The following is a 22,913-nucleotide window of genomic DNA, read 5'->3' on the forward strand; positions in this document are numbered from 1 at the left end:
TTCTCACATTTATCTCCAGACGACTTCTCCTTGTCCAGATCTATTCCACCCCCAACAATCTTCTATTCATTGAACTTTTTGAAACTTTGCACTTTTAGAGAGAGGTAAGGGATTGACTCTGTGTGCACAAATTTGTGGAGGGACAATAAGGTTGAGGTCTGTTATTTCTCACCTCTATATATTATTTATTTATTTTAAAACATTTTTTGCGGTTAACAAGCATGTTATCTCTGGAGACACAAATCCACAGTTTGAGAACTGCAAAATTAAACATCTCTGATGGTATCTTATAGACTGAGCACTGAGTCCCATTGGATAGATAGAAAGATTTAACTTAAATAATCTATACAGAAGCCCGTGGAACCCCATAAGATAGGGTCCCTAATCCATGAACTACTGGAACTCATTTACAAAACTTTTCTTAAACATTACATGAATAATTGTCTTTTACTATAGAATTAGAATTTATAATCCCTATTTCATGATGAGATATATTTGAGCTATAATGTATCTTAATTAAAACTATCTTTAGATAGGTTTTTTCCTCAAAAAGTATTTTATCAAAAAAATCATTGATTTTTATCCTCCCTGCCACAGGCAGCTCCCAGGCGGCAGAGCAGCAGGGCTCAGGCAGGTTGCCTGCCTGCCATAGCCCCATGCCGTTCCTGGAAGCGGCCGGCTGCTGGCTTGTCTCTGCACGCCCCTGGCGGGAGGGAGACTGTGTGTCTTCGTGCACTGCCTGCAAGCACCGCTGCTCCAGTTCCCGGCCAATAGGAGCTGCAGGGACGGTGCTGGGGGTGGGGAACAGTGTGCAGAGCCGCCCTCCTCTCCCCTCCCCACCATGAGCCACAGAGATGTGCCAGCAACCGGCCGTTTCCGGGAGTGGCATGGGGCCACAGTATGAAGGCAGCCTGCCTGAGCTCTGCTGCGCGGCTGGAGTTTGCGATCTCCAGGCTGCTAAATTGACTGACAGAGGCTCCAGGATCGACCAGTCGATCACAATCGACGGGTTGGTGACCACTGAATTGTATATAATTATGGATTTATTTTTGTGGGGGCCTCCCTTAGCCCGAAGCCCTGGGCTGCAGCCCCTAGAGCACCTACATTAATCCGGCCCTGCTCACATGCGAGTAGTTTATGCATAAACTTCAGTAGGCTTCTTGTGTAGTTACGCATTGCTCAACATCTTTGCAAGATCATGGCTATGGTTGCATATTTACTAGGATGTAAAAGTTTGTGAAAGAAAATTGGCCACTCTACTACTATTTTCTTGTTAAATGACATTTTAAAAATATTAATGTACTCTAACCTTGTACATATGTCCAGGAGGGCACCACTACAGGGTTGCTTATCTTCAAGTAGTGTAGTCCAAGGATGAATACATTTATTCATCTTGCTGTGGACAAAACTTTATAGGCAGTGGCTACCTTCTTTTCTCTAGTTTCGAAATCCTTTCTGCATTAAGGCTCCCAGTTTTTACCGAACTTCGGGCATTTAAAAAAAATTTTCTTACTCTAGATAGGGCCTGTAAGACTGAGCATTACAAAAAAGTGGGAACTGTAGATGGAAGGAGCCAGAGCACGCCTGAAATTCCAGGAGTCTGGTGCAGGCCTTGATTCTACATCAGCACATTGTCATGTGATATGTATGCCAGTTTATAGCAGCTCTCAATTCTGCAAAAGCAGCTCTGTTTTCAGGTGATATGTATGCCAATTAAAACAAGTGGGACATTGTTCTTCATCAGAGAGATGGGGCGGGTGAGGTAATACTGTTTATTGGACCAACTTCTGTTGGTGAGGGAGAAAAGCTTTTGAGCCAAACAGAGCTCTTCTTCAGATCTATTACCTCACCCGCCTTGTGTCTCTCATATCCTGAGACCTACATGGCTACAACTACACTGCATACTGCACTTTAGGGAGGAAGGAAGAAAGACCAAGTGGGGCATATAAAGGGAAAAACCTCCAATGACTGAGTGGAGAATATCCTAATGCCTTTCCAACTCTGACCTTCTAGACAGGTGCTTATTTTGCTGAACTAGTTTGACTTTTCCTAATTGTCATACATTTATGGGGATAGTGAGTAGATTGGTATAGGAACCTTAGGCCATGTCTACACTGTGGAGACTAAAGCCGCATAGATATGGTGGGGTAGGTATGCTGGCATAACCCCATAGTGTAGATACAGCCTACAGCAATGGAAGTGACTTTTCTGTTGCTGTAGGATCACAGCCTTCCTAAGCACTACATCTTTGCAGGTATCTAGGTTGATGGAAGCATTCTTCCATTAATTTAGCTGAATCTATGCTGGGGGTTAAGTTCGCATGGCTATTGTGCTCAGAGGTGGGAATTTTTCACACCTGAGATCTGTAGCTGTGTTGAATTAAAACTTAAGTGTGGAGTGGGCTTTCGGGTTAGGTAGCTTAGGTTGCTGTTAGAAATGTTTCTATGACTTCTTTTGTGTTTAAATTGACAATTATAACACTTCTAGAAGCTTTTTTACAAGTCTGGATGACGCTGAGGAAAACATGCAGGCAGCCAAACTATACCAGCCTTCCGATTCTTGCTAGCAGCAGTGCTGAGCCAACAGTGCAGGAGCTTGCTAAAATTCTGAATGTAGATGTGGCTTCAGTACTTTGAATCCAGTTAAATATATTGAGTACAAGAAGTGTAAGACAAACATTGTAAATGTTTCCATCAGAGTTTTGTAGTGGACAGAATAAGGTCTGGTAGAGCTCACACATTTGCAGCTGTTGTGGCTGAAGATGTTTCTGCAAGCAGGGTGAATTGGCTCACATAGAGAATGCAGTCTTCAATAGAAAAAGATAGACCCATAACTGTTTTTAATGAACTTCTGCTCCTTAGGGCATTCTGTGCCAAAATAATAAAAATTCTGCACACAATATTTTAATATTCTTCAAAATCTGCAAATTTTATTTGTCAAATAAATGTGGAGGCTCCAGCAGGGCATTGGGGAGCACAGGCCACTGGCTGCACAGAGATGGGAGATCACTGTGCAGCTCTCTTCCCTGCCCCAACCCCGAAAACACGGACTCAGTGGTGAGGCTGCACCCAACCCTGACACAGTGCAAGAACCTGGCCTGCCACAGAAACACCCCTTGGCCCTGCCCCTCCCTGTGGGTAGGCAAGCTCAACAAGGCAGAGGCTTAGTATGGGGGGGATTCAGGTGTGGTTTGAGAGGGTTGTGTTTGGGGCAGTCTGGGTGCGGGAGGCTCAGTGAGGGATCCAGATGCGGAGGGGATCTGGATGCACAGGGGATTGTTGGGGGATTCTCAGTACAGTGGTAATGGGACTCTGCAGAGGGTCCAGGTGCAGCTGGTTGGGGCTTAGTGGGAGGGGTCCAGATGCAGGGGGAGTGGGGCTCAGTGGGGTGGGGATCCAGGTGCAGCTGGTTGGGGCTTGGTGGGAGGGGGATCCGGGTGTGGGTGGCTTGTCGGGGTGGTCCAGGTGCAGGGGGATTGGGGCTCATAAGGAGGGGTTCTGAGTGCACGGGGGTTCGGCTCGGCAGGAGAATCTGGGTATGGGTGGTTCTGGATGCAGGGGAGTTGGGCAGATGGGGGAACAGCTCCCTGTAAAAGGATCCTTCTCTCTTGCAACTAAGGGAAGGGGGGGAGGAGAAGGGGGAGTTTGCAGAGCTTCCTGCAGCTGGGGGAGGAATCAGGGGGTAGGTCTGACCCAGCCCCGGATGCCATGCAGGGGAAGAGGAAATCCTGTCCTGCCCAGCCAGGACTAGCAGCTGATCTCAGCGCACGGTAGGAGCCACGAGCCAGGTCTTCCCCAGTCCTGCCTCACAGTGATGTACCTCTCCGCCAGCTGCCCTGGGCACCCAAAACATACTGCTGGGTAGGGCTGCATAAATGCTCTTGTGGCTTGCCTTTGCTTCCCCGTCAGAAAATCATTTTTCTGCACATAAATTCGCATTAAGTCATAAATTCTGCACATGCAGTGGCACAGATTTCCCAGAGGAGTGAACTTCAGTCTAGATACAAAATGCAAACACTGAGGGTAAAGTATGGAATGAGAAGATTTAAGAAAACTGTTCTTCTGGTGGTTCACATTTTGCTGCAGTTTAAAATAAGAAAATAGAGCAGAACAGATATGTTTGGTTTTATATTTCTTGCTTCTACGAGGAAGCTTCCACTGTTTTTGGCAAATTAATGTAAGATAAATGAATTTTGGTGCTAACTGAAACGAGGGACTAAAAGTGGCTAGATAATAATGAAGTCAGGAACTCTCCAAATGCCTGGCTTTATCCCTATCTTCCCCCTCAGGGTTTTCAATGAATGTAAATTATGACTTATTGCATATTATGGTCTTTAGCTAGACCAAATTGACACCTGTTTTGCAGACTAACTCTGGTGGTTTTGTAAAGTGGACAGGCTTCCACTATTTCCTGGGAAGAGATTTTCAAAAATATCCAGTAAGTGAAAGAAGGAGTTCAAACCCAGTCTCTAGAAGTGACTAATCAGTGTGCTAATTCATACAACCACACAGACTATAGTTTGAAGAAGAAACACTTTATAACCTTGTCAAAGTTCAGAGCAATAGCACCTATAGTGTCTCTCTCTATGGTCCAGTGAGGGCACCCACTCTTAGGCTTCTGGCTCCCTAGCCATCACCTCTCTTGAGTGTAGACATGCATCTCTCTCTCCCTCCTGACAAGGGTATTTCCAGGCTGCACAGCTCCCTGTCTAAACTGTGAATTCCTCAGCAAAGTCAGAATGTGTAAGTTGGCCTGCCTTTTTTTCTCCTCAGAGATGGTAAACCGTACAGTTGTCACAGTTAAGTTACCTGTGGCAAGCCCATGCCCATTTATTCTGAAGGTAAAAGCATTACAGAGAAAAGATATCAAAACAATAAAAGAACCTACACGTGCTAATAAGCTTACTGGAGATCACCCCAAGTCCAACAAGGGTTCAGGCAGGTGAATGGTCCTTCAAGCCCCACATGTGTTTTCAAGTTCATAACTCCTTTTGCTCAGAACAAGAACACCATGAATCTGAGTTACTTCTTTATGCCGTTTGGCCCTTTTGATCCTGGGAATAGGTAATTTGCAGACAAAGATTCCCTCCCCAGGGCAAGCCTCCTACAAAGATCAGGTCCAGAGGTGGGTGGGCATTTGCATTTCCCTCCTCCCAAGTATTTCCTAGGGAAGCTACTCAACAGTTTCTTAGCTCATTGTTTAAAAGAGTCCTTTGAAATTCATAACACTTTCCAAGGTTTACATTAGTCATGTCTCCTAGACAAGTTACATACAGTCCCACAATAATACACATCATTTACATTTCTAATATAATGAGCTCCTCAAATGTTTTAACTTTATTGAATTAAGTTTGTCCAGGATATTACAGGAAATTGCCCCATCTGGTGATTAAAAAAAAAGAACTAGATAAGTTCATGGAGGATAGACCCATCAATGGCTATTAGCCAGAATGGGCAGGGATGGTGACCCTAGTCTCTGTTTGCCAGAAGGTGGGAATGGGTGACAGGGGATGGATCACTTGATGATTACCTGTTCTGTTCATTCCCTCTGAGGCATCTGGTGTTGGCCACTGTTGGAAGACAGGATACTGGGCTAGATGGACCTTTGGTCTGACCCAGTATGGCCATTCTTAATTTCTTATCCAGTGGGAAGCGTGCTACTTTTAAAAATTATGAACATATTTAGTCAATTCCTTCTTTTCTTTTTTGCATTTAAGGTTTAGTGAGCAATGGAAATCCTCAGTGACTTGGGCCTAACACTTTATTTATGGGTAATGCATGAGTATGTGAACAATTCAATATTTAACAAAATAAGTTGTCTATATCACAAGGGAAAAATGTTTGTTCTGAACAGGGTCTCTCTCATGTTACAGGACTCAGAAATCAGGAGGATCCGTTTCAACAACAATGGCAACAAAATCGTCGCTCCTTAAAGTAATACTCCTAGGTGATGGTGGAGTCGGGAAGAGTTCACTTATGAACAGATATGTCACTAACAAGTTTGATACGCAGTTGTTCCACACAATAGGCGTGGAGTTCTTAAATAAAGATTTGGAAGTGGATGGACACTTTGTTACAATGCAGATATGGGACACGGCAGGTCAAGAACGGTTCAGGAGCTTACGGACTCCTTTCTATAGAGGTTCTGACTGTTGCCTTCTAACTTTCAGTGTAGATGACTCTCAAAGCTTCCAAAACTTGGGTAACTGGAAAAAAGAATTCATTTACTATGCAGATGTCAAAGAGCCTGAAAGTTTTCCTTTTGTGATATTGGGTAACAAAGTTGACATAAATGAAAGGCAAGTGTCTACAGAAGAAGCCCAGGACTGGTGCAGGAACAATGGCAACCATCCCTATTTTGAGACTAGTGCAAAAGATGCCACTAATGTTGCAGCGGCCTTTGAGGAAGCTGTTCGAAGAGTTCTTGCTACTGAAGACAGAACAGATCACTTGATTCAGACAGATACAATAAATCTTCACCGGAAGCCTAAACCCAGTTCATCTTGCTGTTGACTGTTAGATATTTTTTTTTTTGCCAATAAAGTTCTGACAAACTTAAAAATAAGAAAAGGAGTAATAGCTCAAATATAAGTGGGTTCCACCCTAATATTATTAAAATATAACATTCTGCTGCTTTACTGGGGGGTAGGGGAGGGCTTCCATTCAGTGAGTGATTTGTTACTGAACTCTTCTGTTTAGAAAGGTGTCAGCTAAAAATGTTCATTTAATACAAATGTGTAATTTGCAAAGTTAACAAATCAAATTATAAATACTTAAATGTAATTCAGAGAAACTTGAAAGTTCTAGAAGCACTACTTTTGGGTTTTTTTTTTCTGTAATTCAAATGCAAGGAACAAATTTTATATGTATGTATATTTTTATGAAATTAGTATTCCATTTTTGGTTCACTAAAACCCATTTCATAACAATAATGCTAAATATTAAAGAACTTCAGTCTCATTACATTCCTTTTGATCTGAGTGGTACTTCATCTCTAATGTGATTTTTTTTTTTAATTCTATATAAACCTTTAGATTTCTGCTATTAAGTACCTAATGTGACTAGAACTACTGTAGATTTTAAGGTGGGAAATAAACCTCCTGCATACTTAAATGTCTGCGTGTTTTCCCTTCATCTGCTCTTCTAAAGCCTTGTTGAATTTTGCCAACAGGTTACTTAAAGCTGCATTTGCACCATACAGCTAATGAGACACGTCATGCTAGGAACTTGATGTGTGGCTGAAAACTGACTTGTATGCAACTGAAGTATCCCCTCCGTTCACAGAGCTGCTCCTTGTGCAGAAGCAGGGCTTCATCTGTTTACATAAGCAGCAAATAAGTTTTTACTCCTGTTATCCTTGTAGAGCTAATGAATCCTGTTCTCTCTCTCTCAGATCGACATGGGCAATCACAGAACTTCTTACTTAAATTTCAGTCAGTTACGTCCCCAAATACAGGTACATCTGTTCCTGAGGGCAGAGTTTGCAGTGTGGAACCTTTTATTACTGGTGACCCAGCTTGACTGCCAAATCCCATTATAAATGTCCAGTGCTGGCAGTTACAAAATCATCTATACTAAAAAACTGAACCCACTTGTTATAGATGTATGTTCAATACAGTAAAATAGAACCTCATGCTGTTAGTAAGTCACTTTCTAAAAATAATTGTACCTTTTAACATTCTTACTATTAAATATATGCCTTTTCTTAACTTTCTGGGATAGTGATGTAGAAGAAATATGTTAGCATGTAAATGGTTCTTCTTAGGCTGGGAAGATCATAGAATATCAGGGTTGGAAGGGACCTCTGGAGGTCATCTAGTCCAACCCCCTGCTCAAAGCAGGACCGATCCCGAACTAAATCATCCCAGCCAGGGCTTTGTCAAGCCTGACCTTAAAAACCTTAAAGGAAGGAAATTCCACCACCACCTCCCTAGGTAACCCATTCCAGTGTTTCACCATGCTCCTACTGAAAAAGTTTTTTCTAATATCCAACCTAAACGTCCCCACTGCAACTTGAGACCATTGCTTCTTGTTCTGTCATCTGCTACCACTGAGAACAGTCTAGATCCATCCTCTTTGGAACCCCCTTTCAGGTAGTTAAAAGCAGCTATCAAATCCCCCCTCACTCTTCTCTTCTGCAGACTAAACAATCCCAGTTCCCTCAGCCTCTCCTCATAAGTCATGTGTTCCAGTCCCTGAATAATTTTTGTTGCCCTCCACTGGGTGCTTTCCAATTTTTCCACATCTTTCTTGTAGTGTGGGGCCCAAAACTGGACACAGTACTCCAGATGAGGCCTCAATGTCAAATAGAGGGGAATGATCACATCCCTTGATCTGCTGGCAATGCCCCTACTTATACAGCCCAAAATGTTGTTAGCCTTCTTGGCAGCAAGTGCACATTGACTCCTATCTGGCTTCTCGTCCACTGTAACCCCTAGGTCCTTTTCTGCAGAACTGCTGACTAGCCACTCGGTCCCGAATCTGTAGCAGTGCATGGGATTCTTCTTGTCCTAAGTACAAAACTCTGCACTTGTCCTTGTTGAAGCTCACCTGATTTCTTTTGACTCAATCCTCTAATTTGTCTAGGTCCTTCTGTATCCTATCCCTACCCTCCAATGTATCTACCACTTCTCCCAGTTTAGTGTCATTTGCAAACTTGCTGAGGGTGCAATCCACACCATCCTCCAGATCATTAATGAAGATATTGAACAAAACCAGTCCCAAGACCGACCCTTGGGACACTCCACTTGATACCAGCTGCCAAGTAGACATGGAGCCATGAATCACTACCCATTGAGCCTGACAATCTAGCCAGCTTTCTATGCATCTTATAGTTCATCTCAGTGAGAGAGTTGGAGTGACTTATGGGACTCTTCCTGGATCACAGGTTGATGTCCTAGGGTTAAAAGGTCTTGGACTGTTCTGAAACAGTCTTATGACAGTGTTGGGGCTGCTACTGCTGCCTCATCTGGCAAAGATGACTTTCAGTGGGGAAAGGGATTGCCAGGTTCCTCTGGTGCCACTTAGGTCTGTTCTGAGACTGCTACTGATGTCTAGCATAGGAGGGCTGACTAAAACTGCAGATCTAGGCTGAAAAAGTCAGAAGGTTGCTAATCAGAAGAGGGAGGTTCTGGAACAGCTGTTCACTAGAAGTAGCAGGGGAAAATAACCTCACTAGTCTAATTTGACTGTAGGTTTTAATGACAATCTCCAAACAGATCATCGAAAAACAAAGGTTAGCAAACACTGGCAGGTCCACACCTCTAGGTTCCATTTTACTGCCATGGGTGGTCAGAGAAAAGTGGAGGAGGAAGGCAGGCACTCTGCCTTTCATGCCTTTGTGGAAACATGAAGTGGTATGGGACATGTGACCACAACTGACACTACTATTCAAAGGGCTCCATCCAGTCTTTAGCCCATGAGTACCTACAGCATGATCCATGCTGACATATTTGAACTATGCACTTTTGTTAACATTTAAGGATGTACTCAGTAAGTACACTGTCAATGCACTAAAAGGATGTGTGTTTGACCAGGTAACAAAAATATTTACCTATATTTACAGACACCTCAGGAATGGAGGTTGTCTGTAACTCTGAAATGTTCAAAACTCTGAACAAAGCACAGTTTGGGCTCCAGATTCAGCAGCTGACACTACAGGCTAAGTTTCAGGGGCATCTGAGCTTTCTACTCAGCCCTGGCTGGTGTAAGTTTGCAAGCTTTTCCTCTTGCCAGCAGATGGTGCATGTGAGAGAGAGAGAGAGAGAGAACAGCTTATCCCCTGGGGGAGCTGGGGGTAAAAAAACAGTGTATCCCCTTCCTGGCAGGGGCAGTGGTGAAAGCAGTGCAGACCCCACTGCTGCTCCGCTGCCTCAGGCTGGCAGCCTAGAGGTGCTTACCTTGAAGATGCAATACAGGCAGAGTAGAGTATTTACTTTCTGCCTTTTTTCTTCCCCCCCCCCCCCCCGATACTGCCTGATTGGTTACTTCTGGTTTCACATAATGTCCAGTAGCCCAGTGAGTCTGTAAATCCCGTGTTTGTATCTTTGAGGTTCTACTCTATACCACAAGAAAAGCCCTGTAGCCCCACAGATGAATTCTCAGCAAACAAAGGAACTCTTTAGGCCCCTAAGGCCTCATTCAAACAATGTGGGGGTATTTTATTTTTTAACAAAGCAATGGGGAATTTTAAATCTGAAACAATACATATACAAACTAGCAGTACTGGAGCTGTACACTAAAATACTATGACAAATTGAATTTGTCAGCTCATAGTTGATCACTTCTAAAGCAGTTCCCCATTTGCTATGTACGTAAGTTAGAGTGAAATAATTGCTGTTGGAACTTTAGACTCTGGAGTGAAAAGAATAGGTTCAACAAATCAATTGTTTAACATAACTTTATAACAAAGATAAGCTATGTACTAAGAAAATAGTACGAGCAGCCTATACTGAAGTCAGTTTTTCAAATATCTTCGAAATGAGAAATCAGTCTCCCACTATCAAAACAAGACCAGCTGTTTTCCACTTAAAAACTTTTGAAAAAAGTCAGCATAAAAGATTAAATTGTCTTCAGAATCTCCACCTGGTGGTTTCAGATTTTACCTTTTACATCTACTGTGATACAGCAGCCTGTCAAAAAGACAGATTTTCGGTATACAAGTCTATAAGCAACAATGGAGCAAGGATGTCCTGATGGGGAAAAAAAAGCCCTCATCTTTTACCACATCATAAAATGATCTCCTTTCAACTCATTTGTAGTATATATGCAGTTGAAGTGTCCACACCATGCAGTGTCAAATAATTTTATTTGAAAGAAACAGCAGGACCTCTTAATATTATCTTCCAGTTTTCCTGGGATGTTTTAGAAATAAGCATAGTTCTTAAATGAGGATTGGATAAATCTACAGCTAAAACAATTTAAATAACCAATTTAAATGGAAAATGCAAAATGTTTCTGAAACAACTAGGTCTTCAGTCACTTGTATGAGGTCTTTCACATATTTAATAAGCCAATGCTAAGAAATCAGTTTATATAACATGCAAAATAATGGATTACGTGTACTCTAAACTGAACCAAAGTATCTTACAGTATAGCTGTGTATCTGCTTGATATTATGCTATTCATTTCAAAATTATAACTATTTTGGAATGACAGTATAAAGATACCTGCTTGCAAAAGTTTCTCTATTTTGTAGTGCAGAATAGTAAACAGAATGGTCCAAAATCTGCCTTGCACCCTATCCAACCTCACAAAATAGTTCAAGTTCCATATTCAGGAGGGTGCTTCAACATTCAAATTCTATTTACCGCAGTGGAACTTAAATATATGATTAAGAGTTGTCCTGAAAAGAAATGGCGTAAGTTAGGGAAGAATGGCTGTAAATCTTTTGATCTATTATATTTTCTTTATTCCTTCACTGGCACAATGTGCAGGTATAGGTTTCTTGCATCAACCATGCAGTACACTGTTCAGCAGTTTTGATCTTTTTAAAAAAAAAGAAAAGAAAAGCTGTTTGAGAGTTGCTGACTTATTGGAAAATAGTATTGCAAGGTCTTAACTGCCAGCCCCAGATGTTTCTTTAACCACAGCATGTTGGGATGCATCTCTGAGAGCTCACATGACGGGGCAAGGGAGAATTAGTCTTGTATTGTGCTGTGCAAGAGTTTCCTATTTAGGACTGTGACAAACATAGCAACTTTTAATCTTACTACGTTAACCAATATTTCTCCCTTTAGGCCTAACAATTAAGAAATTCCCTATTCTTTGTGCTAAGTCATACAATTGTGAAATACACCCAGACACTAAAGCTTTTTTTGCATTTAGATCTGATTTCCTTCCAACACGCTACATAAACACGAGATCTGCTTTTCATCTCTGCATTGATAAGGCAACTGATATACTGATGCCTCTAACTTTGGAATACAGTAAGATTTGCTACCACTGTTTATACTGACTTGTTCAGTTAACACTTTCACGACCCATGGCAACTGGAAGGATTTTTACAGTATTTCTCATAACCCCAAAAGCTCAATTTTGGAAAAAAATTATGGGGCAGCTGATTTGTCTTAAGTCTTCAAAAAGAGACATGTCAAACATGCTGAAAACTTACCAGGTTATTTAAGTTAATTACAGTTCAGATTCATGAAGATACAATAAAGTCTCTCTATTTAAAAGTATTCAGCTTAAAAGATGTTTTTTCCCAAGAAATTGCACTTTTCTGTCGAATGCACTTGATCGAACAGGAGAATTGGGTTCATAGAATGGATTCATTGCAAACTGAGGAAAAAGGAGAGAGACTCATCAATAAACAGACTGTTTAGAACTACAAAGAAACAGAGAAATAATTAGTATTCTTCAGCTCTTAAGAGACCAATTACTAAAAGCCCTACATTGAACCTTAGCACCAGTGTTTAAGTAGAAATCCCTAGTGATATTACGGGAGATTTCTGTTTAAACTGGCACTGTTCTGAGGCTCAGGTGACTGTCTTCCCCTCAGTGTACTATTGCAGTTGCTCCAGCTGGTGGAACCATTTTAATAAGACTTGTTATTATTTGCTTAAATAAAGACAGTTATCAGACCCCAAATCTTAGTTCTTTCTCCATACCGTAATATTAATTTGACCAAGCTGAGAGGCTGCTGCCCCCCAACCCCATTTGTATATTACAAGAGTTTAAACAAACTGGGGTGAAATCCAGCCCAGTGAGGGGCTGTCAACACCTGCCCCACAACTCTGGGTGCCTCACAATGCCTTCTATTGTAGCTCCCAAGCTGGGCCGCTCACAAACAGCATGCAGGTCACATCCTGAGTGTCTGTGTATTGCTACACCCTTAGTCCAGCAACTCTGACCCCAGCAGCCTGCCAGCAACACTCCAGTCACACTGTGGCTTCCAGCAGCCTTGGTTACTCGCTGCAGGGTGACCCCAACATACACCCAGTCCTGAATTTCCCCCAAAATGTGTTCTGCACTGTCCAGCCCTCTTCAGGGCAGTTCAGATATTAAAGGCCTGTTGCCCCTGTAAGGGGGTCAATATGCAACTGTTTGCTACTTTAACTAGAGTTACCTAAACAGTTCAGTTTAAACACTGGATTTGTTCTGATTAAAAATAAAAAGTTTAACTACAAAGAGATACATTTTAAGTAGGTAGAAGTATAAGATATTGAAGTCACAAATGGTTACAAGATAAAATGCTTCCTAGTAGCTAAAATTTAATGGAGTAGACTTGGCTCAAGGTAAATCCTTACCACATGCTCCCAGTAATATTGCTCACTAAAATCCCAAGACAGGATCCTCCTCCCACTTAGGGTAACCAGGTGTCTGGTTATCGACTGGAAAGTCCAGTCAAAAAGGGGATCTGGCACTGCGTGGTCAGATGTACTGATAAGACACTAAAAATCCAATTACTGCAGGTCGGGGGGAAGTGACAGCCTGTTGCCTGGTCCTGAAGCAGTGACTTCTGTGGCAACACACATGAACCTTGGGCACCCCCGTTGAGGAGCATGGTTTGCAGGGCTGCAGTAGAGGAAAGAGTGTGGGGGTCCATGGTGAGTGGGGTAAGGGGCTGCCAGCAGGTATAGAATGAATGTGAGCTGCCCGCCACCAATGCTTCCCCCGGCCAGGCTCTCAGGGAGCTCCGGGACAGGGAGGGCTCAGATGGGCAGGGAAGAGGGTTACTGGGCAGGCAGCACAGAGGGAGGCTGGAGGCTGCCATGCAGGAGGGTCATGTCCTAGCTCGCCAGTGGGGCTGCCTGGCTACAGAGCTCTTCTGATCTGCACTTCCAGGTTGCCTGTTGAAGCTGGGGTTTGCAAGTCCCTTGGGGCTGTTCAGACTGGAGTTGAGGGCAGAGAGCAGCGAATGAAGGGATGAGGGGAGCAAGCAGGGGAAGGGGCCTCGAGGGAAGAGGTGGAACAGGGTTGGAGCCTCAAGGGGGTCCAGTTTTGAGACATTAGAAAGTTGGCCACCCTACCCCCGCCCAAAGTCAAAGGGCTGGTTCCTTTGTCATCTTAAGTGAAAAAGAGTGTGTGTTGGATCATATTAAAGAAGTTCTGTATTAAAATCACAATTGAGTTTGGATTCCCCATAATTAGTAATACCCTGGAATTTAAACAAAGAGGTCTCTTGGTTTTTGGTACTGTTTCTCTCCCTCTATGTGTGAAACTTGCAAGCTGCTAATTGCGTTAGTACATTCTAAGACAGAGTCTGTTCTCAAAGCAATTCACACAGAGAGGGACTCAAAGCAATACTCTGTAACAACAGAAACAGCACCCAGAGACTCCCCGCCCTTTTGTTGTATTAACAATTGTGATTAAAATAGAGATAGAGGATGTATGTGGATGGATGCTTGGTGTGGATAATAACTGAATGATCAGGGAGGTGCTAGCCTAAGAATCCAGTGTCCATCGGCTGAAGAAGGCGTCAAGTGGAAATAACCAGAGGTTCCCCCCCCGCCCCGGAGGGCAGACTGGAATCCACCCAACAGCCTCAAGAATGGGAGAACCAAAGAACAAGATAACATCTGGCAGCACGGAGCCGTCAGGAATGTGCCATTTGCTGATTGATTCAGCAACAGCATGATGAAGCAATTCCCATAGACTGGCATAGGAAGAAATTCCTATAGACTCTAGAGAGTGAGAACTTTGGGGTCTGATTCTGCAAACCAACTTCCAGGAGCATCAGACAAGGCCCTGCTTCCTCCTCATGTCCAGGCCACCTGGCCAGTGGCTTGGCATGAGCAACTCTAAGGCTGGTAACTATGATAACAACCTTGCAGAATGCGTGTGTGTGTGTGTGTGTGTGTATGTGAATAAATATGAGACTGAATGGAATGTTATAGCTATAACTAACTGCTTACTATGATTCTTTCTGTATTCACAATAAATGTGGTATTTTGCCTTTTTCCCTTTAATAAGATCCTGCTGGTTTTTAATTTATTGGTATAACATGTGTATGAGTGAGAGATCAGGGGGATGTTTTTGCCCCTCACTTTTGTAGTCTAGTCCCCCTTTGGTAAAAGAGTCTCTACGGTTTGCTTGCTAAGATTCAGATTGATCTGTTCCTGCCCCTCTTCGTTGCCAACAAATGGTGACCTGAGCTGCTCATCAACTTTCATGAGACCTGGATAGAGGGTGTTAGCTTTTCTTTTGTCTTTGAGGAACAGGTTTATCCTCTCCCCACACTAGTCTGGTAAACACACTGAGTCATAATTTCACCTTATGTTCATAACTCTTAATACACATTGTGTCCATACATTTTATCATATTATTGACCAGTGAGTTATTAGTTTTAAAATGGTTCCTCACCCCGCATATTTTGGTCAAAGATTATTACAACAGCTTGTAAGGGCTGAATACAGGGTGTATTCAGTCACACCAACTCCCTTAGACTTTAAGTCTCTAATGCATCATATCTAAATTTCACCCACAGGAGTTGAGAAGGTGCAATTTACACCATTTTAGGCTCACCCCTAAATTTGGCTCTTAGTGATAATAGCTTCACACAGAAATGAAGGCCTCCCCATGGCCAGAACTGCTTATAATGCTGTGTCAATTAAACCTGCTAAGATCAAGTCTAATAGACACAATATTAACTGCTCTGGCTACAGTGGCTGGGTCTAGACAGGGTTTCCAGTGTGATTAACTCTAGTACAGCTGCACCTGTGGCAATGGAGGGAAATTTTAGAGTTTCCCTAATGCAGACAGTGCTTAAGTGTGTATGGTAGAACACACTTTAAAATTTTACACAAAATTATAAGAAGATCATTCTTACCTTTATATACAAGTCATAGACATCATTAAAGAAGTTTTTAATTCCATCTTCTTGTCTTACATCATGAAGCATAATAAATCTCATATGTGGAACAATTAAGGAAGCAATTTTCCTTCCAAAAATGTAAGATTAACTGTTAGTGACTCTCTGCTCTTCCCTCCCTCCAAGTAGTTTTATAACCAACACTAAATTTGAAAACTAATGAAAAATCTGACACGGTATTTGATTGACGCAAGCACTCACAGCTTAATGCAGCAAATGCTTACACCTGAATTTTATATATGCAAGACAATGTCCTTTGGAATCTAGAATTTAAAGAGGAATCTCCAGGCACATTAACTGTAGGAAACATTAAATTTCAATCTGTAATTAAACTCCCCATGCTTTTGGGAGCAAAAAGCGTTACTCCCTCATTCAAGTCTTTATTTTGTAAAGAATATCCAGATTTAGAAGAGATGATTTTTTTTTTTTAAATACAAAGTAATGTTTCCATGTACCTGAAATTAGAATAGATTGTCAAATAAATACAATCACTATTTTTACAACATACATGGCAATTAACACCTGGTTTCTGATATCCAAATCAAGTCTGTACATCTAAGTGACCTGAACAAACTATCTATTTTTACTGGATGTGTAGAGACCACCAACAGGCATGTATAGTTATATCCAAGCCTTTTATTTGCAGCTTTCAAAAAGGGGTTGGAATTAAAGAAAACTGTATGGGAAGGAACAGATCTCTCTATTGTTCCTCTCCTGGTGTTATCTTTATAACACTTATCCCTCTGCTCAGGGCAATCCCCCGTAGGGTATTTCTTCTGCCCTCTCCATCCCCGCTCCAGATTAAGATCCATTGTTGTCTCTCCCACTCAGTCCCATCCTTTTAGAAGTGATCTGCCTCTGACAAACTTCATCCAGATGTTGGGTACTATCTCTAACCTACCTTTCAGTAAAAATAGCAGAATTAGTTCTGCTCTATAATTGTTTCATTTAACTTATCACTTGCTGGCAAAAGTGAATAAATACAGAAAAAGGATATGTCCTGCAGTGACAAAAGCAGAAACAAACCATTCATTAAACTTGTCCACTGTTTTCAGGTACATGTTGTTAGACAGCCACATATTCTCGTCTACTAGGTCAAGAGCAGCATGAGCTATGAACTGGTTGAGATGACGATGATCATCCTGATATCGTGGAAAACAGAATGAGTTATTTTATACGAGTAAAACCTAAATAAGAATAATCTGCCAGCTGCTGTAATAGCTGTACATTTTCTTACAGCTTGTCCCCTCAACCTTTCTTCTGCAAGATATAACACAGTCTTTAATGAAATACAAATACAATAAGATATATTCCCAATACTTTGGTGTCAGAGGTGAAAGACAACAGGGCATCAGAAAACAGAGAAGAACTAGGGTTTTGTTTTTAATATAGTCCATTTTACTGAAATTATTGTGCAATAGATCCTAGGATTAAGTATCACGGGTGTAAATGAGTGCAACTCCCTCATGATAAATAGGAATGGCATTAGCTTAATGTCACAGTTGAATTCGTCCCTAACAGTGCAGTGACTATGTAAGTAAATGCAGTTATGTGCTTAGCAGTAGTTTTCTCATCCTAGAATATTCAAAAATGGTTTACTGAAAAGAAGAGCTGGCCAAGACCATTCCCTAAGTGTCCAATAGTTTAGAAACTGTGGCTGTCCTTCCAGCATATCCTATACTGAGGGAATACTGCTCAGATGCTGCTCTCGCACCCACAGGTCCGCTCTATTCCTCATGGTTTTCTCCATTTTCTGATCTGTTCAGATATGACAGGAAGAGTAAAACTGGGAAGGAAAATAGATCTTTTGGAAGCAAACAGTATCATCACTTCCTTAACAGCTAAATGGGAGTGGGAGGAGGAAAGGGAAAAAAACCAAAAACATTATTAAAATGTGACCTGAGATTATGCTTGCCTGCTTCAAACCATTTTAATTTTAGAGTGCAAAAAAATGAAGTTTACTCAATTGTCAGAGGCATTTCAGCATGACTATACATCTAAAAAGCTCTGTTTTAGGATACATTGAAAATACTAATCAATAATACAAATTAAACTCATTATTAAAACCCCCTTTTCACTTCAGCTCTGTACTCTACGCTTTTTTTTCTTTATGCACCCATCATGGTATGTGTGTTCTATCCTCATTGGAGCCATTATATTACACATTTTCTAACCTGTATTTATTTATAAAGCTACTCAATCAGGTCAATTAACACATACTTTGGAGACCTTATTCAGACCTGACCCAGTTTAAAAAAAAATAATCAGGATTATCATTCAAATAAAAACTAAAACCAGTGGTATTAACTTTGTGCTGTAATATTAATATTTAAACATCAAAAAAAGATTAGAGTAAAACTCTAAACTTAATCCTCCGCATTACCCTCTAGAACAGTGAGTGACATCACACAGTTGCACCATGGAGGTGGTGAGATAAATCAAGGATAGCATGTAACACATCAAGCAGCAACTATAAGTAGTACATACTCGATTCAAAACAGAATCTCTGAAGATACAGAAATGTATGTGTTCGGGAAAGACAGAATGGTCTGGTGTTTAATGCATAGAAAGAATCAGGAGTTATGGGTTCTACCTCCTGCTCTGCCAAAAGTTTTCTATACAAGCAATAATAATATTAGTTACCTCAAAGGGCTGTCCTAAGACTTTATTAATTCATGTTTGTAATGAATGTTCATCAAATAGAAACAGCTATAGCTATACAAAGTATTATCAAAATCTACAAACCTTGGACTCCACTTTTCCAGAAGGTAGAAATTCCATTTCAAATACTGGATTATCATGATGACCGACTATTACAAAGTAGAAACTTCCAGACATTGTCTTCAAAATAATGCCCTTTCCAAGAAAGAAGAGACATGCTTTACAGATGTTTCCAGACACACGAAATGTAAATGCATTTAGAGAAGTCCTAAAAAAGAGTCAGCTAATACAAAATTATATTGTACATTAAGAGGAAACCGTGTCAAATAGTTGAGGTAAGCAAGTTTTTGTAAGAGTTTTACAAACTTAAGACATTTGTATATATTTAAAAACATTCCATTGCAATCTAATTCTTACAAAATTTTGCTAGCATACCACACCCTGAAGGTGTAGTTGGCTGATAATGATAACCAAAAGTGGAAGTAAATATGGACCTGCTCCTGCAGTGACTAATGATATGCTTCGTTTTAGAGTAATAGTTCCACTAACGGTATATAAAGTTAAGCACTCAGCGAGTCGTTGCAAGATTGGGGCCTAATCTATCTTTTGTCCAAAAGAGTGACATTCTAAGATGGTAATAAACAAGACAATAGTGCAAAAGAAAAGGGGCACTGTCTGCTTGAAATCTTGCCAGTTTGAGCTGAAAGTTGCTTCAGGCTCTACCTTCCCCGCCCATGCCCATTTTCATAGTTTTACAGCCACGTGTGCCTGTTTCTTTGAAGGCTCTGCTCTCCGTGGAAGCTGCAGGAAAGACTCACCCTCCCCGAGACTGGGGGGAGGATTACCGAGCAGCTGACACCCACCCGGGGAACAGAGGCAGAGAGAGGTGGGGGGGCGTTAGCGGGGCCGGATGGGACATGTTGCTCGCGTTAATCCTCAACTTTCGCGGCCCCTCCCCTGCCTCGCAGGGGGTTAATTGGCGACCGGTGACAGACACGGGCAAGGGAGGCCCAGTGCAGCAGCCAGCCACTGCCCCCTCCTGTGGGGAAATGCAGGGCAGGGATTGTGGCACCGGTCACCGGCTAACAGGGCCATGGAGCAGCGATAGGTACTGTGTGGGGAGGGGAAGGGCACACGCCCCGTCACTCAATCCCTCGCCCCAGGATTGTGACACTTCCACTGCTCAGCACAGGAATTGAAATTAGGGGGAGGAGTGTTCAATTTAGGGGGGGGGAGAGGGGGTGAGACAGTGAGGGTGAAGGTGGGCTGTATGGCACCATAGTAAAAAAACTGAAAAATGTTTCATGATCATTTTATTAGATTTTAAAATATTCACACAAATTAAAGTTGGCTACTCAAGCCTTCTATGAAGCACTACATCTACATCCTTCTTGTTTTCTTGTTATAATTTTGTGCAACTCTGTTAATGCACTTCTTGAATGCAATGCATTCATCTGTGGTTGCTTCTCATGTGTCTGGTACTTCCATTCCTTCAATTGATATGCTCATTAGTTCATTCACATGATGAGGCGGAAGGTGACTTCCTTCAAAACACAAAATTCTATTCAATGATGAAAAAGAACGCTCAACTGTTACTGCTGTGACTGGGAGTAACAAGAGATGAATTCCTACTTCTTTCATCCCAGGAAACATAGCATAAAGATCAGGTCGAGACACTAGTGATGATAAAAAAGTTGAAGTCAAATCTTCATTCATTCATCGTAGGATATTCCACTCTGTGTTCAAATTCTCTATTCTGTCCTGAGCACATGGCAGCCCCATTGTTGTTAGTGCCTCACTCCACTCAACTGTCGGTGGTTTATAGGACAGGGATCTGTAAAAGCTACATAGAGGTGGAGTAGAATCTAGAAGTCGCTGTTGTAGATTTTTAAGAATCAAGTCTGTGTACTTTTTCAGTTGTCTTAAACACTTCTTGTCTTCTTCACTTAAGGATTCAATATAAATGCCTTCATTAGTCAACTTCTGGACTGAAGTTTCTGCTTCTTCCAGTACTTTTTCAACGGATAGCTCTCTGATTGATCCAAATGAAGCTTCTATTGCTGGACAAAGATCTACTACTGTTGTACCAGATGCCTGGATAGCATTGTTTAATGACCCAAGTGGTTTCAACAGTAGATTTACAAAGGAGAGAATAGCAATAGTCTTCTCTGAATGTAGTAGCAAAAGTAATCCACCAGCCGCACTACTTGGATCCATCCCATCTTGGTAGATACTTTCCAAAGCCAGTAATTATGGCTGAAGTAATTTTAAGACAACAGCCAAGGATTGCTCATGAGAAAACCAGAGGGTTTTCCAGGTTGGACTAATTTGAACTTCCGTCCCAGTGTATCTTCTGTATTTTCCAAGATAATCAGTCTTTTTGGACTTTTGTTGAAAAAAGAATATAATGAAGACATTAAATGTATAGCTTTTATAATGTCTTTTGAAGAGTCTGCAGCTCGTACTAGTGCTAGTTGGAGCAGATGGCCTCTGCAGTGTGTATAGGAGAGACTAGGGTTACGCTTTTCTCTGAGCAAAGCTTGTGCTCCACCACGTCTTCTAGAGAAGTTTGCAGCTCCATCAAATGCACAAGCAGCCATCTGTTTGGGGTCCAACTGACAAGCGTTTAACTCTTCTAAGATATGGGTTATCACAGATGCAGCCAATCTAAAAATGCATCTACTGGCCTACCACTGACATCAAGATAACGTACACAATGACTTAAGACTTGATGACCATTTGCATTGGTGCATTCATCAGCCATGCAAGCAAATTTTTTGAAAGTGGGGAGAGAGTTCTTCACTTTTTCAACAGTTGAGTCTTTCACTGTTGCACCACATGCATCTAGCCAGTCAGTTGAGTTTCTTGCAGAAAGATAATGAGCATTTGCTGGTCTTGTTTGGAACTAGTGTTCAACTTCAGGATGATCAAGTGACAATGTACTTAACATTAGCCTCCAGTTTGTAGCGAGTGGTATCTCTTGCCTAAATAGTAAGTATGATACCACAGCCATGTTTGTTCACATGAACTGTGTTGTGTCTCTAGCATTCTTAACAGCCTCATGAACACTCACTGGTGTTGTCCTTGGTCAGTGGAAACTCAGAGTTCAGAGGTGCTTTTACATGAGTTCACCTCCCAGGTGGGGAGCAAGAAGGCACCTTGCTCGTTCCTTCAGCTGCTCACTGTTCACTCTGGTCACTGTTGTTTGTTGTGCCACCGTTCACTCCATCGCTCTGTTGCCAACGGCCTTGCGCCATCACCTTCTGCTGCCACCTACCACTGTGACCTCTCTGAGTTGGTCTCTTGAGGTTCCACCCAGCTCTCAGTGATTTCAGCTGAGTTCTCAGTAGGGGAACCTGGGCGCTAGTGCAGACTCGGCCGTCTCTTCCACAGAAACACTGTCCCACAGCAGGTCTAAGCACTTAGACCTGATTCTCAGTGATTTCAGCTGTAGTGGTCACTTAACAAAACAAAAGACTATCTATGGAGCCTAATCAGCTTTGTTTTTAAACAGTGGAGAGGAGCAGGTCTAATAGTACTTGTGACTCAGGCAGACCATCAAGCAAAACACCTTTCCCCACCCTCTCTCCTGATGCCCTCAATCATCACAGGCTAAGTACAGTTCTACTGCCCTTTACTCACACAATAAGAACAACAACATTTATTTATCCCCCACATTCAAGTGATTTGTAACCCAACCCCAGCCAAAATCTATCACTTGGGCAACACAGCTCTGTTTGCTGGATACCTAGGTAGACTAGGTGTGAATGTAAATATGATCTGGAAAGGCCTGAAGCGTTTCCCCCCAGCTCATCACTAGCCATCAGGGAGAGCTCATTTGGACTTTGAGGACAAACCATAATTTGAAATTATTAGGTTGGCCAACATCACCGAAATGAATGCACTGACATGGTCATAAAAAACAACAGCCGTATAAGGAAGCTAGTCTATGTTCATACTTTTCACATCTAGTATACTTTTTCTATGCAAGTATTTTATCATACACTGTATAAGCTTTTAAAGTGTCTATTAATGTTTCAAATTCAATTCAGATTTCCAAACAATCAGTAAATTGGCAACACTACATGTAACTAGTTCACAAAACTGGGGGCGGGGTTTGGGGAAATTCAGGAGGGGAGTAAACACCCCCATGGGGGGGGTAGGGGAGGGAAATTCCGGGTCCCCGCAGAGCAGCTCCTGGCAAAGGGAGGGCCACACAGCAGGGCCCGCCCAGACGCTCGAGGGAGCAGGGACCCCCCCCGGCCACTCACCCACTTGTGCAGCCGCCGCAGCCCCAAGCTGTCCCCTCAGGCTCCCCAAACACCCGGCGCGGGCTGATGGCGTCACCACTGGTCACCGCGCTCTGAAGGTGAACGCCCAGCCGCTCTCAGCTATCGCGAGAGCGATCGGTCACAGTCGGTTCTCGCGAGGGTTCCGGGGGA

The 22,913-nt window shown here is 42.2% G+C and overlaps 2 protein-coding genes across 11 annotated transcripts in view; one reads left to right on the top strand and one right to left on the bottom strand.

Moving 5' to 3' along the window:
- RAB9A (RAB9A, member RAS oncogene family) overlaps positions 1–7,112 on the top strand; it is a 20,390-nt gene extending 13,278 nt beyond the window's left edge. For 5 of the 7 annotated variants that reach the window (XM_077815826.1, XM_077815836.1, XM_077815817.1 and 2 more), the window contains one exon: positions 5,873–7,112. In XM_077815826.1, the coding sequence (XP_077671952.1) occupies positions 5,907–6,512 (606 nt within the window). In that variant the 5' untranslated portion in view covers positions 5,873–5,906 and the 3' untranslated portion in view covers positions 6,513–7,112. Of the gene's footprint in view, positions 1–5,716; positions 5,782–5,872 lie in introns of all 7 variants that reach the window. The other 2 variants (XM_077815807.1, XM_077815851.1) reach the window with 2 other exon arrangements.
- Positions 1–22,824, bottom strand: part of TRAPPC2 (trafficking protein particle complex subunit 2) — a 23,531-nt gene extending 707 nt beyond the window's left edge. Inside the window, exons 1-6 of one of the 4 annotated variants that reach the window (XR_013346009.1) lie at positions 22,743–22,824; positions 18,556–18,666; positions 16,804–16,952; positions 15,769–15,850; positions 12,112–12,278; positions 10,139–11,343 (exon numbers count right to left, since the gene is read on the bottom strand). Coding sequence is in view for 2 of the 4 variants with exons in the window: in XM_077815874.1 (XP_077672000.1) it covers positions 12,180–12,278; positions 15,769–15,850; positions 16,804–16,952; positions 18,556–18,648 (423 nt within the window). In the remaining 2 variants the exon portion in view is untranslated. Of the gene's footprint in view, positions 1–10,138; positions 12,279–15,768; positions 15,851–16,803; positions 16,953–18,555; positions 18,667–22,742 lie in introns of those variants that run through there. The other 3 variants (XR_013346007.1, XM_077815874.1, XM_077815890.1) reach the window with 3 other exon arrangements.
- Between the last annotated feature and the right edge of the window lie 89 nt (positions 22,825–22,913).

This window comes from Eretmochelys imbricata, chromosome 1 (assembly GCF_965152235.1).
Source record: "Eretmochelys imbricata isolate rEreImb1 chromosome 1, rEreImb1.hap1, whole genome shotgun sequence".
Lineage (NCBI taxonomy): Eukaryota > Metazoa > Chordata > Testudines > Cheloniidae > Eretmochelys > Eretmochelys imbricata.